We start from the raw sequence: 17,300 nt of genomic DNA, 5'->3' as shown, positions 1-17,300 counted from the left end.
ATTTATTCAGTTTTCCTTACATTTCAAAGAATAGTTTGAACCCAGCAAAGACAACAATGTCCAACAGTATGATATACACAAAACCGTAATATAATTGCCAGTAATTAAGCCTCTTATATGAAGCTGATCATTTAAAATTGTTTATCATCACCAAGCTCTGCCCCACAACAGCTTTGTGGTATGTTTGTGAGCCGAAGGGATTATTTCAGTCATATCAGAGTTCAAAGGAAAGCAAAACCAATTTTTAAAAAACACAAGATTAAAAGACGTGCGTATTGGTATAGTTGCATTTATTTTGCATAAAGGATTGTTGAGGTAGACGTTCTACAAGTAAAAACAAAATAAATGAAATACAGTCATGCACCCACACTTAATGTTCAACATAAATCTACATAAGCCCAAACATGAGGTAGTGGTTTTTGACAACATATTGAATTACAGAGACAAAAAAATGTCAGTTGCATAACAGTTAACACTCTTGGGACTGTTTGTTACCCATTTGTAAATCTGTTTGAATCTCATTTAGCAGCCATTTGCCTTCTCACATCTCAAAAGTACTGTGGTCCTAGATGGATCCCACTAGCACAGACCATCTCACAATACAGCCACTGATGCATGTCAGGAGGCTTAGGGAAGCTGTGTGCACGTCTCTGTCAGGTACAAAGAGAAGGAGCCTTTTGACTTTTTAGGGATATAAACAGTATTCCTGAAGGAGAAACTGTTGCCTGATATTTCTAGATAAGCAGCTGAAGGATAACATTCCAGGAACATGAAATGATAAAATCACACTTCTTATTGTAAATGATACATTTAGCAATGACTAATCTAATAGAGACGTAACACAGTATTGAGAACCATAGTTAAAGAAAAAAAAATCACAAAGCATTCACCAGGCTTTTATCAGATTGTAAAGTAAGCCTTCTTATCTAAAATTCCCAATAGTACTAAAACCTTATTTATCTACTAGCATTGGGACTCTATGGCTTCATTCACAATTCCTGAGAAAAAGAGTTACATTCGAGGCTTGCAGAGAAACCTCTCTTTACAGAGGTTCACTGTTTGCGTATGTTTTTTTTGTTAATGTGCAAGTGCACGTTTTTATATGAACAAGAATACTTATTCAGTGTGTCTATCACAACATTGCAGCGCATTGATTTACAACATATATTCCTGAGCACTCAATATTTACTTAAGCTTTCATTTTAATTGTACAATCAAATCCTTCTTTGTCTTCCTCATCCTTTGTTGCATGCCTCCCTCTCTATCTCAACCTTCTTTTGGATTAGAACTTATTGATTGACTTGGTGGATTAGTGCTTGCCATAGTTATAGGCTATGCCTCACTACACTGATTGATTACATAGAGAGAGAGCAAAAAGGAGGATAGAGAACAAAATACAGATGAAGGAAAAGAGAATGGAGAGATATAAACATATAGATTCCCTGCCGATTTGTGCTGGAACCCACTTTAGTAGTAATTTGGTCATTGTAAAATAAAATGGTGTGTGACCCTATGCCTAAATCCCAATAGTACTAAAACGTTATTGATCTACTAACATTGGGCCTCACTGACCAACCGTTCTTAAGAAGAAATTTCAGTTACACAGTTTTCACAAAGATTCTGACATTCACCAGTGTTTTCTTATTTGGGATTTGTTCTTAGGTAAGAACAGAATCTACACACTCAAGAGCACAAAGGTGCGAAATTTAAGAAAAAGCATATTGGTGAAATTGAAGATATTGGTGAATGAGGCCCTCTATGTTACTACCATTCTTCGGTTTCAAGCGGAGAGCATGTATTACGTACATCCAGTGGAAGCGTTCTTGTATAAAAAGGTCTTATTTATTGCATAACTCAAGTAGACTTAATGGTAGGTGTATTGGTCTGGACTTCCATAAGAGGGGGGCTCCAGGGGCTGCAGATGGCTGCTCTTCCTCTCCAGCTCTACCTTCAGATTTGACTGTGAGAGATGCCTGAAGTTTTGGACATCTGCACTGCCATTTCCAATGCCAACGCTAATGGGCTGGTCACTGTTATCCCTGACTGCGTAAGGTGACACTCTGGCAGTTTTGGGCTGATCGAATCCAAACTTCCTGTTGCGGGGAAGTTCCTGTAACTCCTCAGGTCGTTTAAGAGGTTGAATGCTGTGGTTGTTTGGGAGACTGCTGCTCAGAGGTGTGGTTGTGTGTATGCCTGAGGGAAGCAGGGAGGAAGAACTAGGGGGTGTTAGACTGGGGGGATAGGTGTACCCTGGTGCAGGAGGCGGGTAGGCAGGTGGCAAGGCAAACGCTGGCTGGGGCAAGTAGGTGGGTTTAGGGTACAAGTGTGGACCGCTATAGGTGGAAGAGTAATCCTGAGATATGGCACTGGTGCTGAATTGCTCTGAAAGGTTACTTGCACCCCCCAAAGACCCCTTTACTCCCTCTAACCCAGGGGGCCCTTCTGAGTTGTAGCCCATAGACCAGGCATCCTGGGGGGGTTCACTTCTTCGGAAAGTCCCAGGCTCTGGGTAGGCCAGACTGAAGGAATATCTTTCAGCATAGCGTTTCAGTAGGGTGGAGGCACTCAGGGCATTGATGTCATCTGAATAGCCAGTGAAACCAGGACGACTGGTCTGTGGGTATGAAAGAGGCTTAGGGTGGGCAGGGGGTGACGTAGTAGAAGAGACGTCATAGTGTTGCTCTGCCCACTCAGACGACCAGTGCATCTTTACCACATCTAGCATAAAGAGAGAGACTGTGAATGCCTTGTATACTTTTTAATATTACTGCCAAAATTTAGCAATAAATGCTATGCTTTTGTCATTGTCAAGACAAAAAAAGGCTTGTATCTCTATTTTTGGAATTTTGATTGGCTTTTAGTGTGTTAAAATTTTACAATGAATGGATCAATAGAAATTTTCCAAAATTATTGTACATCTTGTTCCATTTAGTTACATGCCAAGTTAAGAATGTGTTTCTTTCTTCTCTAAAGTTACCATATTGGAGACACAAGGCTTTTTCCTGACAATGATGAAATGCTAGCTGCCCTTTCCACTGTATTACCATTTCATGCAGAATGTACCAGGAGGTAGTCAAAAAATGGTAGGTTTATTGGTTGTGTAACATTACGTATCATTGCCTTAACATAAAGTTAAGAATGTTTTTTGTCCCTTAATCTATAATATTACCATTTCTGAGATGATTTTTACAGCAATGATTAACTGAATTAGATTTTTATGGGTTTACGTAAAATATTGGATTAGTTAGATTAATATGTGGTAATATGATTATGACAGTGATCTCTGCAGAATTTATAAAGAAACATCAACTGATCTACTGACAGTATTCCTCATAAGGGTCTATGCACCACTCTGGACAGGCTGTAATCTATGTGTCTTAATCTGGGTGAGACATAGTAATCTCAGTGATGTGGCATAATCCATGCCGTCCTTAAACATTTCATGTAGACAAATTAACTCTGAAACTGAAATGTGTTGGTGTGGATGTGCATGTATATGTGTGAGAGCATATACATTCAGTAGATGAACCCAGATTAGACAAGAAAGATTAGGGAAGACTTGTGGAGGGGGGTAGATACTGGTCAGCAGACTAAGAGCTATTTCTAATTCTTGCTTAAGTGCATTGTACAAATATATGCTCCAGTTCATTAACATAGAAGGGTTTATCAAGAATGCTGAGGAGGATTTAAGAAAGGTATTATAAAGCAGTACTGTGAAAAAGAAAATCCTCCAAAACCATAAATCCAGAGCACAATATATGGCTTTACATTGGTAACACTCTCTCGCCTGTATTAATATGTTCCCCTTTGCCTTTGAAATTACTCTCTTTAAAAGGCCCATATCCCATATCATAGTCCCCTTTTTTTCACAAACACTTACGAAGTTTGTGTGGTTTTAAGTAAACAGTCATAATTCATTTTTACATGACTATTTTACAACCTTTCATTATTCCTTAGAATTAGACTGTTTTAGTTAGTGTGCCTTTAAGACAGATAGACTCTGTTCTGATTGGCTGCCCTGTAATGTGTCTTTAAAAAGCAGTCCAGGCTAAAACACTCTTTATAACATTGGCGTAAATGGGTGGGGCTGAACTGCTGTAAACTGAATAGGCAGATATATGTAAATGTATTGTTTTTTGTGACATCACAAAAACAGTTATTTCAAAATGAGTTTTTTTTTCAGCTTAGTGTTCAAATATGGACTGTATGGACTGAGTGGTGAACAGTACACTTTAAAAGAAGGTTTACAAACTACATAAAACTCTTTTATTTCCAAAAAGTAAAAAATGAGCTTTTCCATGAAATGGACCCTTTAATACACATTTGAGACGAGTAAAAAGAGAGTCCTGTTCCCCAAAGAAATGGCTGCTCATGGAATGCCAAGAATTCAGCCTGGGATCTATTTACAAAGATCCTCTACACACACGCGCACACACACACACGCACACACACACACACACGCACACACACACACTCATGGCCCATTAAGGGGGACATTTGTATGATATTCTAACTCAGTCACTAACACTCCTATCAAGATGTAAGTGGTCACCAATGTAGAACTCTGTTACTTTGCTGGACCTCACACAGTTGTGCAGTTCTAATCAGAATTACAAACTACAACAGCTTCCATGCTGACCGGTACAGCTGCAAATGTCCTGCTAAGTGCCCCCCTCTGTCTCACACTGTGCTTTAAAGGTTAATGTGATGAATGCACACAGAAGTCTCGGCTGCTAAAGTCATTACCTCCAGTCCAAAACTACCCAGCAACACAATTCCACTATTGCACATTGTGCAATGCTGCTGCGCCTTGGACTTTGTCTTAGTGTTGCTGGTGTGTGAACTGATAGTGTTAATATGTGTCCATTCACGGTCTGTGCTGCTTTACAGCTCACATGACTGAGAGTAAAACTGTTCACCATTGGATTCAGTATCTCTCTCTCTCTCTCTCTCTCTCTCTTTCGGCTTTTCTTTTTAAACAGGATAAGGCAAAAAAAGAAAAGGATTGCAAGTCACACATGGTATTTCAGTGGACATGCACATGCATCTTACCTTCTCATTTCCTCCTATGTCCACTCTAACCCTGCAATCCACAATGACTCCAAGCTGACAGTCCTATATCTTCAGTCTAGGACATGTTTCTGTCTCTCTCTCTCTCTCTCTCTTCTTTCTTCCTCTCTTTCATTCTCCCTCTCTGGTCCCAGTGACAACAGCCACACATATCCAGCCCCTCCCCCCCCAGTCCACTCCTCCCCTCCCCCGCCCTCTCTTTTGCTTGAAAGTATTTAAGCTCTTGAAGAGAGAATGCCCCCAGAAGCAATGCAACAATGACTGCTTCTCTCATTATAAGCCTTAGCTCCAAGATACTGGTTGTACATTTCCCACTCACGCTCAACAGAACAGTGCCAACACACATGGAGCATGTACCTAAACTTTGTATGCAGTCTGGAGCTGTTTTTCTTATGATGGTGTTGATGATCTTCTGCAGTCGTTATCTCAGAAGTGTACAAGGACAACCCTGCAGAAGTCTGCAAAGAAATTGCTCAAAAAATAGCAATATGAAACACAACAGCTGCCTTTTGAACGAATACTTTACCAAACAGAAAACTGCAGTATTTGAATGGTCTGTTTCAAACAAATCCCACTTCGGTTTGACATTTTGTTTCCTAACACAATGAACATAATATATTTTTCAGTATGACACAAACGTCCAATTATTTTTGGGGGCCGCTGTTTATCACAATATTTTTTGTTTGTGAAGAAGTTGGAACAGACAAAATAGACAACAGCCAAAAAAAGAGGAAAACAAGCAATTTAAGGATGAACAGGAAGAGAGAAAGTGGCAAAAATAAATGAATAAATAAATAGGGTGTGCTGACACTAAAGTAGACCTTTGTGTCCAAACATTAAGAACACTGTTTGGTGCAGACCAAACATTACGCATTAGCCAGATCCAACATATCTAGATCATTGCACTGAATTGGTTTATAGTCAGTGTTCAAAGCTCATTTCAGACTTTTAACTGTCTTGGACTTTAGACTAAAATCCCTTTGCTTTGAGTGACCCTATACTTTAACTATGTTTATTTTATTAAAATGAATGATTGAACATTTCATTTTGTCACTACCAAAACAGTAATGCCTCCAAAACAACTGCTTTGGTGGTGACAATTATTAGCTAATTTTGAGCATAGCTCAAAAACGTTGGCCAGTGCATGACTAGCAAACAAGCTTTGAACAGCTTTAAACACACAAGAAGTCATAATATTTTTCATTAAAACACAAAAAAATGTTGCTTATATGCAGAAGAGTAGTCATAGAAAAGTATTTTTTATTGTGACACACTGATTTTCAGGCTTTGAGACACATTTACTTCAAAACAATGAGATTGAAGTGCTCACCATGGGGCCATGAGGGACAGGGGCACAGTCTCACTTCTTGCACTAAAATGCAGGGGTGTGGTAAAATAAGGCTCTGCCTAAAGACTCTTTAGTCTCTGGACTAAAAGACTAAAAGACACCTCCCAATAGAAAGTACCATTCAAATAACGATTTTTATATAAGAAGTACAAAAAGCCTTTATTAAAACATGGAAATAATAATAATGGGCACATTATTGCCATGTTTCAATAAAGGCTTTTAATACTTTTTCTAAGGACGGTGTGCCCGGGATTTCTTTGCTTTGAGATTTATTTTGCACATGCTTTGTGGAAGCAGATGGATACTTTTTTGGTTTTTCGCCTCCCCCAGCATGGAGCCATTTCTTTTTGAATGATTTTTATATATTTAGCGTATTATTATCTCTTTTAATGCCTTGATTTGAAACATATCATAACATAATCCTTGTAAATAATAATAAATAATACTTAATAATAAAGGTCTGAATACTTAATAGTTTTTTTTTTTAATTGTTTTCTTTTTTATTGTGGGAGTGCAGTTAATTCAGTAGAATGGTCCATTTGTACTGAACAAAAATATAAATATATATAAAAATATAATGGTTTTTACTAAGAAATCTTCAATTGTTTTTTATCAAAATGCTGTGAAACAAGAGCAAAACCAAAACGGATGCATTTATACTTTTATTCAGTATATCCTGTAGGTAGGTGTGTTAGGATTATTCTGTGAGCTCAGTGAATTAATATGCACTGTGCAGGAATTCTGAGTAATAACTTACTTTATGATGTCTTTCAGCAGGGTAATGATCCAGCACAGTACAACACTAGAGTGTCTTAAAAACAAGAAAAGGGAGTTCCTTGTGTGGCCCAGTCAGAGGCCAGCTCAGTTAATAATTTCAAAATCTGTTCCCCGTTGTTGTACATCAACATTCCCTAATTACCTTGACACAACTTTTTTGCAAGGAGTAATGTGTGAATATCACACCATCATGACACACTGAGCTGGATGGTGGGATTTTAAAAAACGTGTGACTCACAAGCTTCCCAGTTTAGTGCACTGCAGTTCTAGCCTTTTCCACTTAGATGTGGTGAAGAAGAGGAGATAAAAGCTGAATTCTTAAAAAAGGGATGATTATATGTTTTTGCAGGCACAAATATGTAGCAGTTATTTTAATTACAAGACCATATAAATGACATGTTGAGGAGTATTAACGATAATGATCAGTTGAGGGTGCTGTTGCGATTCCATGCAGAGGTATTTCCAGCAGGCAGGCTGTTACTGAGGCTGTGCTGGGCTGCATTGTGTACGCTAATCCCGACAGGCGGCAGCAGAAATCGAGTTTCTCATTCCAACAAAGCTGGAGCACCTCTCAGTTGTTTTAAGACTGAATTTGATTGAGTTGATTAAATAAGTAGAGTCAGCTGTGCTCTAACTTGGTCAGAGTGAAAATTTTCAGCACACTGGCCCTTTGTGGAGAAGATCAGTCACCACCATTCTGGACTGCTCTAGAGTCTGGGCCAAATTAGGTGTGTCTCTATGGAAGTATGTGCTGTAAACACAGCAGTAAAGTAACATTAAATAAAAACATTTTCACTAATAATTTGTATGTCTGCATTACTAGACATAAAGCATTCTAGGTAAGACTAGGAACCACCATTGAGCAGTCTGCCAGAGCTCTGAGTGAGAAGGACAACAGGTGAGAATAATCAAATCAGTGAGCTGATCACATGTTCAAAGTGTTTTGCCTTCAGTGGTCAGTTTGTGGAATCTGTATTGGCTTCCATTGAGCTCCACACTAGCACTAGGCAGTTTACAGCGTTTAGTCTGGAGTACATTTACATTTACATTTACAGCATTTAGCGGACGCCACATATCCAGAGCAACCTACAAAAGTGCTTTGTTGTCAAAAGAATATATCTTTGCTAGTACAAATAGATTGGGGTAAAAGCTACCCCTGAGCTCAGATATTGCTAGAAACAAAAGCCTTTGTTAATACCTAGAGAGGAGAAACAGAGCATAGTGCAGTACAAAACATTTCAGTAAGTACTTATATTAGTAGTGACAAACTGGAGTAGTAACAAAGTTTATGGAGAATTCTTATTAAACATCTGGACCCTTTTAATGGTCAGGAAGCAAGTTATTAGTGAGGCAATTTGTGTGAGCATGTGTGCATCATCTGTATTGTGCACTGTGTTTCTGTGTGTTGGGGTTTGTGTGTCAGTGCCAGTCCTCGCCTTCTCAAGGTCCTAAGCAAAATCTAAATTTTGCACCCCCCAATAACATATGCTCAGATATCACCCTACAATCATCTGCTGTTAATAATTATGTTAACCCTGCAGTTCTTTGATTATTAATTGTTGAATTTATTTTTATTGATTTTATTGTTGGAAAAAAATACCAATAGAATTTAACTTTTCTACATTTTCTGGAGGCAAAGTTGTTAATCATAACATCATAAGATGATGGCAAGACTACTCAAACGCTCCTGGGACACAGACATTCTGTACTGTAAAAAAATGGTAACTTAAAAAATGGACTTCATGTGGTAACAAGCAAATTAAATATAAAATAGCAAACTGATGATAAGCTCTGTTCAAAATTTGCCTCCAATTCCCTAAATACAGCACTGAATAAAATATTGCTTGACTCAACAAACCTTACTTACAAAATTCAGTTGCTTCTACTTTAAAAACTTTTTTTTAGCTTTACTTAAAGTAGTTTATGCAATGCAGAAATGTAATTTCTTGAACTCAGAGAAACATTGAATGAAAGAATGATTGTGAGTTAATTCAACATCAAGCTAAATTCAAGTTCATCCAACTTATTTTTCAAGCCTGTGTTCATTAGCTACATCATATTGACCCTGAGTGGCTTCAGGCAGCCATTTTTCTGATCCTTAGAGCGCAGAGTTTCAGAGAGCTTTCTCAGGTAAGATAACATTAAGTAAAACAACTTTGCTGATTCCTTTTTTAGATGGGTATCTTTTATACTTTTGAATGCAGTTCATCACATTTGTGCAGTTTTATCTCTTTGTGGCCAATAAGACAGCTATGCCAGCTAAGCAGCTAGTGACAGTTAGCTTAAGCATCTGAATGGTGTTAAGTTAGTTAGCTAACATGAGTTATCAGTCAGCTGAGGTTTTTTCAGTCTAAAATAAGAAGATTCATTTGTGCATGATTTGATTCTGTATATTGCATTAGGGACATGAAGAGACCTGCTTAATTGTAACCTGCATTGTCAGCTGCTTGGGATGATGGACAGATCTGGACCACTGCAAGGTAACATAAACCTTTACTAATTCTGCGTTATTCACAATGGACAGGGTGTGAGTTCATTTTGCCATGGTTATCAAACAGTGGGGGAAACTGCAGCTGGTCCCACAATGACTCTTCCTCTTAGTGGATGTAAGTAAACCATAATAAACTCCAGCTCAGAGGTCAAGTGTTAGCTTCACATTGTTTCCCTCACAGAGGTCTATACGCAGGTATATGGATTCCAGACCAAGTATATTTTCACCCTTTTAAGAAATTTGAGCATTTTTAAAATTTGTTTAGAAAAATGAATCATGTGCTTTGACTTCGACTGCTAAATGAATGCAGGTCATATCAAGGAAGAGTGAGAGAGTGAAGGGGAGAGCAGGATTGCAAAGATGTCCTGACTAAATTTGCTTTCTCTTCGAAATAATGCAGAGTTGGGGTTGCACTACAGCGTTGAGAAATAACTTAAACAGAAGCTGTGTGATGAGGAGGAGAGGCTGGTAACTCAGATACCCTGACGTGCAAATTCATAGCATCAGAGAAGAGCTTAGTGGTCATTGAGATACTATAACTTCACTGAAATACAGTCAGAACAAACAGCTTTATTTTAGAGAGAGTATGTTTTGGTCGTGCACCCGATGCTACTAGAGTCTACATTGAGTCTTCTTTTTTGACGTGATTAAACCCTTTTGTCAGTGGTACTGTTTTTCTTCTGTCAGACATAAAACCCATCTGTTTTGAAAATAGAAACAAGAAAATGGAAATATTAGATAAGACAGTATTTGACCTGCAGCCTGTTTGGCCAGATTATGAAGAGTCTGACGGCAGGACTACAAAAGTGGAAATAGCCAGAAATGAACAAAATACAATTCTGCAAACAAGATGGGCTGTCAAACACTTTACACACTGGCTGGAACAAAAACAACATTCAGGTTAATCTGGCTAATATTGTAAAAGTTTTAAAAAAGCTACTAGTTTTTTGATTGAAAGAATTGCAAATATTAAAGCACTTTCATTCTTGGGACTTTTTTCTCTTTTTTCTTTTCTTTTCAGTTGTATAAAAGCAATAAAACACTCAAGTTTGTGTGTGATTACAAATAGCATCAAGGCTGTAATGATCTACTGTAAACGCCTTGTGCTTGTGATTGCAATTAAATCATAATAATGATGCTGTTCATCTAAATGTAGTTGTTGGACGGACATAAAAGGTTTTAATTTCAAATTTCAATTGCAAAAATAAATGAATAAATGTAACATCTTTGATATATGTAAAAAAGGAAAAAGGAGACTTTTTTAGAACATGTTTGATTTGTTTTATTTTTGCCCAAAAGGTTCACATTTGTTAAATCCTTCACATGTTTAGTGCTTCAGTTTTAGGACTGACAGTGACTTCATTAACACCAATGTGTTAAAAATGGTCAATTTGTAGACTTTTTACTTCACAGAAAACATTTGTGTATGAACATGCTTCAAAAGGGTGAAATAATTCTCACAGGTTTCATGCAAACTTTCACATTTTGAAATGAGTTTAAGTTTTTTTGTTGTGAGGTTTTGACATTTCCTCTGTCTCTTTCTCCAGCCTGCATCTCTGATCTCTGTTTTAGGCTTCGAGTGCATCTTGGAGTCTGGAACACAAAAGAAAGCAGAAACAGAGTCAGTGAGCTGTAGTTACAGTTATTAGCTGCATCCAGCTTTATGAATGTGTGTCAGTGAGTCCTCACTTAAAATCTCCTCCGTCCAAGAGGCTCTTGTAGGTGGCAATCTCTGCCTCCAGCTTCATTTTCATGTTGAGCAGAGCTTCGTACTCCTGACCCTGTTCAGTGATCTTTGCCCTCAGCTGGGCTAGCTCTGCCTCCAGCTGCAGGATGACGGCATTGTATTTCTCCACCTCTGCATTCGAGCGCAACTCTGTGTTCCGTAGCGTGTCCTCCAGCGATGCTTTCTGAAATAGGGTTGCACGGGTTCATTGCAAAGAGACAATAACATGTTTAATGTTGCTAATGCTACTACTGTTACTTAGAATAATAAACATTGCATTGTTATTGTTGTTTATTTATTCATTTTTGATCAGGGAAGTATTTACCAAAGCAAAGTTTTTCAGTTAGCCTTAACTAAAGCCAAACATTAAACCAACATTTTGCCCCCAACTGGCCAGTGTTATAAATATACCAAAACTACAAAGGTAAAAACAGGCACTGAATACTTGAATGGATAAAAATAATTTTAAATAAAAACTGATTGTTTTAAATAAAACAATAAACTACATTAGCTGAAGATAACTGCTAAACCTCTTTAAATGTCCCCAATGTAATGCAGATTTTTTTAAACTGCCATTTGCTTAAATGTGGCATGCATTTATTTATTTTTTTAATTATTTATTTATTTGTGGTGCTGTCCCATAGATTGTTACTGGGGAGTCCCTAAAGAAAGCTTATTTCTCTTAGATGTATCACTATTTTACTATTATCAACCCTGCATATAAAAACTCAGAAGACATTGTGACCCCTGGTTACCATCACCACCACTGGAAAGGTAATCGGTAAGTTTCTCTATAATGCTCCATTTCACATTAAACCCCTCTGAATGACTTTGTTTACATCTCAACAACTGAATTATACAGAAATGTTGAAGAATCGGGGACATTCCCCTTTAGTTGTGTGCGATGGAGCACAGCCTTGCGAAAAAACACAAATGGATGTGCTGGTGAGTGTGTTTAATTGACAGGTATTGTTGGAACAAAGGTATGTTTTGGTAATTTTATGTGTGCAAGTGTAGTCAGTAGTGTGGGTGAGTCTGGACATCTGTAGTATGAGTGAACATATCATTTGTCCTGCATGTGGGTGTTGTCAGTTGACATAATCATATGTTTTTATCTGGGTTGTATGGGTGTGTTTTGTGTGTGGCGTTACCAGGCTTTTTTGGGATGCCAGTTCTATCTCAAGCGTTTGAACCTGCCTGCGCAGGTCATTGATCTCCATCTGAGCTCCCTGTAATGCTTCTGTGTTCTGTGTCACCTGTACTTGTACATCAGCCACCTACAGACAGGCAGAGAGGGAGAGAGAGACAGAGAGGGAGAGAGAGGGTGGGTGGGGGTGGGGGTCGTGGGATTTGTAAGTCAGTTGTAATCAATAGATTTTTCCTCACAAACTGGACTCATGGTGAGCAGACTTGCTGAATCTGTCATCAGTTTGTCCTGTTTTTCCACTTTAAGGTTGAGTCCCTCATTAAACACATTGATAAACTGATTCTCAGTCAGTACTGCACCTGGTTCTCATGCCATATTTTGAGTTCCTCTGCGTTCTTTAGTGCCAACCTCTCGTAGTTTTGTCTCATCTCCTCCATCACGTGAGCCAGGTCCTGGCCCTTTGGAGCATCTACATCTACCTGCACACCTGATTGAGCGATCTGGTTACGCAAGTCTGCAACTTCCTAAAGAGCAAAAGAGAGTAAGAGAAAATTAATGTACAACACAGACACATTTACAATAGAAGACTTGAAAGATAAACTGTAATTTTAAGGATATTTGCTTATGTAGTCACTATGTTCAGCACTGTTTAACGTCATTCCAGAGAATTAATAAAGACCTGTTTTCATGTTGCAACTGATGTTACGTATTTCTCAGTATATAATTAAAGATAACTTACATTATCATGATTTTTCTTGAGGAAGAGAAGCTCCTCTTTCAAGGTCTCAATCTCACTCTCAACGTTCATGCGGCCAATGTTAGTGTCATCAATGAGTTTCTTCAGCCCTGCGATGTCGGCTTCCACAGACTGCCTAATGGTCATCTCATTCTCATACCTGCAAAACACACAAACGTACTCATTGCTATCTAAATCACCCTGATGTGTTTCTTGGTCTGAGAAGTAAATTCTTTCCCAGCTATTAGATTGTTTTTCACTTTGCACTGGAGCTTCTCAGTCTTTCCAAGAGTATCAGCACCGATCCAGTCCAAATGTTTATGGATTTTGCTTGCTATACTGGAGATACTACACTAAACCAGGGAAACAAAGTGAAAGCTCTAGAGTTTCAGAATCGTTTAATGAAGTCAGAGCAGGATTGCTGAAATTGTTTTGCCATATTAAATGTTTTAATGGAATGTAAATGGAACTTTGCTGTGTAGAAGGTCATTTTAATGGTGGTGGTGATAATGGCACTCACTTGACTCTGAAATCATCTGCAGCCAGACGAGAGTTATCAATCTGCAGAACCAGACGGGCGTTGTCCACAGTGGCATCAAACACCTGAATATAAAGCAGAATGCAAATTTCATTAAACAATAACATTCCTCTTCTGATCACTGAGCTATGAAATCTGTAATCTGTGTAATCTGGTTATAGAGGTTATGTAGTCTGGAACGTAATGTGCAAGAGCATTTATATTGCATAAAAATGTGTCTGCGTATGTTTCGATTCATTCTGTTTGTTTTTTTTTGCATTTCCAGCATTCATAAACTGGAGTATTGACTGTTTCTTGGATGTTGTCATTGCTTTAATGTGTCGGTTCTGTGGTCTGTTCACCTGTTTTCATTTGAAAACACACCTATTGACTACTGATTTCAATCATTTTAGTGTTCTATTACTATTTTAGCTCTTTCATCACCTGACACTTCAGGTCATGGCAAAGATTCGAGCCTTGGCCTCCAGATTTTTGGTCAAATTCATAGCTAGAATGCATTCTGTCATGAGATCAGACTGCTCTGATAGCACAGCGAGTTTATAACGAAGCTGAGATGTTTGTCAGCAGTTATTAATAAGTTTGTGCAACATTAAAATTGTCTGCTGCTGTCAGACTAACATATAACTCAATTATACAGTGATTGTTAGATAGCCAGTTTGTTTGCAGCTGCTCATGTTGTCTGGTCAGGACTGCTACTTTGGTTGTGTATGGCTGTCACATGAGACTCTCCTGGATTGCTTTCTCAAGTGTTATGGGGTTTTCAGAATATGCTTAACCCTATAAACTGTGGGCATATTCAGTTATTGATTTTGAGACTTATTAGAAATTGTTTGTTTTGGTTAGTTATATTGTTATGCTAGTAAGTTTAAGCGTTGCTGAAGTTTCTTACATAACACAACAGTGTGGCGCATTCTGATAGGCTAATAGTCAGAGTAGCCAGCCAATAGGACAAGAACATGTTCTTCATACTGTGGTTTTCATTTGTTAGTGAGATGACTCCATGAGTTTATGTGCCTGTATGTGTGTGTGTGAGAGAGAGTGTAGGGTGGGGGATGGGTTGGGGAGGTGAGTACTGAGCACAGTTTCCTCTCATAAAGAACATCTGTTGTATTTTCCATGTCTAGCATCCTGATATGAGGCTAAAGGAAGCAGCCATACTTCTTTATAGTCTATTTCCGTTGAGTAATGTGCCTCATCTGTCAGTAAAACCTGATGTTATCAGTAATATGAATCAAATCAGGTCTCAGAGCCAGGGTCTCTGTGCATACATGCAATTTTTTAGTCTGATACAACAGCTCGGATCTATTTTGCCTACTATTTTGAAATGTCCACCTGGCAACAGTATAGAAGGGAAACGTAAACTTCTGCAACTGGATGACCAAAAATCTACTTTGAATAGTGCAGCAGTTCCTCTTTTGCATGCTTGTTGCTAAGTGTGTGTGTGCGTGTGTGTTAGCGCGTGATCCTTCCACATCTGCTTTGCATTATGACTCTGAGTCACAGATTGAGGGGGTTGTTGGAGCCGCCCACAGAAGCATTCTGCAAACGCTCTAGAAACGCTCACAAACATTTGATTTGTTTTTGTACATCTCCATGGCAACCCAAACTTTACAAACCAGTGACAGATATTAGCAAATTTGAGGAAGTTCCTATTGATGCATAGAATGGATAGAGGGAAAAATAGGGGGGGGGGGATACAAAGAGTAAAAGGGTCATGTGCCACTCCCTCTATTCAAATGGGAGGAAATTTGAGAACCCATTTTCTACAAACTTCTATAAGACTTTGCGTGAGCTGCAAAGAGGGGAAAAAAGTGATTTCCCAAACAGATGCATATTTCCCCAAGTTTAAAAAAATCAGATTTGTCATTTAAGGTTTGTCACAAAGTTGCATACCTACAGTAATCTACAATATCATGTCATTGTTGTACAATAAATAAAAATAAGTGCTTTCTTTTCATAGTCCTTCACCGTTTTACATCTACGATCTCAAAATTACCTTCAGAATGTATATTTTATTTTTTTTGCATGAAATGCCTTGTTTTGACATTTTATTTTATAGTAGAGTTCATATTTAAAAATGTCATAGCCACTGAACATTTTATATCTGCCAAATTATTATTACATTGTCTTAAATGTGTATATTTGCCTTTTTTGTATGCTGTACTTTTGTTTTTCAATGCATTTTATTTTAAAAGTAATGTCAGAAATTCATACATAAAAAATGCATGTTTTGTTCTTATTTCCTTTGCACAGATGTGATGATGTAGCAGATATGATAACGGTCTGCCCACATCTCTTACCTTCTTCCTCAGGTCATCTATGATGGCGGTGTACTTGCTGTAGTCACGCATGTCTGGCCCTGCTTTCTCCATGGCCTCTCTGATCTTCTGCTCCAGCTTACTGTTCTCCTCCTCCAGCTTGTGCACTGTCTCCAGGTAGGAGGCCAGACGGTCGTTCAGGCTCTGCATCTGGCTCTTCTCGTCACCCAGCATGGGCCCTGCAGAGGCCCCGGCTGCTTTGAGCGACCCTGAGCCTGCGGAGCTCACCTTGAAGGCCAAGCTGGAGGAGATGGAGGATCCCAGAGGAGCGGAGCGCAGGCTGCCGTAGGCTGAGGCCGAGGAGATCCTGGTCCCTTGGCCCCCTGCACCTCCATACGTGCTTGCAGCACGGTACGACATGGGCACGGAGCGGGTGAAGGAGACGTGAGAGGCCTGAGGCATGTAGTAGCTCATGGTGATGGATTGATGCAGGGACTGTTGAAAGAAAACGAGTGCACTCTGGAGCAGTGAAAATGTCGAGACCTGTGGGTTGAGCGATGCAAGCCTTTTATACTCTGCCCAACACTTATGTCCCTCCTTTTCTCAATGTGGAGCACTCTCTGGCCAGCTAGGACCCTTCCCACATACCCCTTTTTTTCTTTTCCTCCTTTGCTGGCCCTGCCCATATCCTTTTTTATCTCCCGCCCTCTCTGCTCAACTCTTTTACCTTCTCTGTCTGCTCTCTCCCTCTTTTCCTCTTTCTTTCTTCAGCCACTAAACTCTCTTGCTCTGGTGCTGTCCACCTGGCTTCTTTTCATTTTGTGCACACACCCAGTCACAAGTACAAAAGCAAAAGCCCTGTCAACTCTACAGCAGAATATCTCCTCAGTATGAAAAACTCTACTTTTAAACTCCTTAAAATCTAGGCTTATTATTCAGTTACTAATCTTATTGTCCAGCTTCTATGAATTACTGTTATGAAATGTAATTTTTGTACAGCACGTCAACGTGGCCAATAGATACAAGTTATTCATTTTTCAAGATTTCTGAGGGAATTAGATATAACACATTCCACTTGCATAAGGAAAGGGAACATTAAGGAAAATAAATGAAAAAAAGAGTTTAAAAAAGTATACAAGTTACAGAAATACTGGGAAAATGGGACTCCTAACAACTGTGAATGACCTAGTCCACCACCAAAACTGTCAC

At 38.8% G+C, this 17,300-nt stretch overlaps 2 protein-coding genes across 2 annotated transcripts; both read right to left on the bottom strand.

Annotated features, from left to right (window-relative positions):
* Positions 1–273: 273 nt before the first annotated feature.
* si:dkey-195m11.8 (fidgetin-like protein 2) lies at positions 274–5,229 on the bottom strand. The gene is made up of 2 exons (XM_036570798.1): positions 5,053–5,229; positions 274–2,718 (listed from the first exon to the last, which is right to left on the bottom strand). Exon 2 carries the CDS (start codon positions 2,705–2,707, stop codon positions 1,865–1,867), a length of 843 nt encoding a protein of 280 aa, XP_036426691.1. The 5' UTR covers positions 2,708–2,718; positions 5,053–5,229; the 3' UTR covers positions 274–1,864.
* A 5,714-nt stretch (positions 5,230–10,943) lies between these two features.
* On the bottom strand, positions 10,944–16,644 carry krt18b (keratin 18b). The gene is made up of 7 exons (XM_036570797.1): positions 16,134–16,644; positions 13,816–13,898; positions 13,299–13,455; positions 12,919–13,083; positions 12,564–12,689; positions 11,376–11,596; positions 10,944–11,279 (listed from the first exon to the last, which is right to left on the bottom strand). Exons 1-7 carry the CDS (start codon positions 16,563–16,565, stop codon positions 11,255–11,257), a joined length of 1,209 nt encoding a protein of 402 aa, XP_036426690.1. The 5' UTR covers positions 16,566–16,644; the 3' UTR covers positions 10,944–11,254.
* Between the last annotated feature and the right edge of the window lie 656 nt (positions 16,645–17,300).

This window comes from Colossoma macropomum, unplaced genomic scaffold (genome assembly GCF_904425465.1).
Source record: "Colossoma macropomum unplaced genomic scaffold, Colossoma_macropomum, whole genome shotgun sequence".
NCBI lineage: Eukaryota > Metazoa > Chordata > Actinopteri > Characiformes > Serrasalmidae > Colossoma > Colossoma macropomum.
The sequence above is the reverse complement of the archived record's forward strand: the minus strand, read 5'-3'. Positions and strand labels throughout refer to the sequence as shown.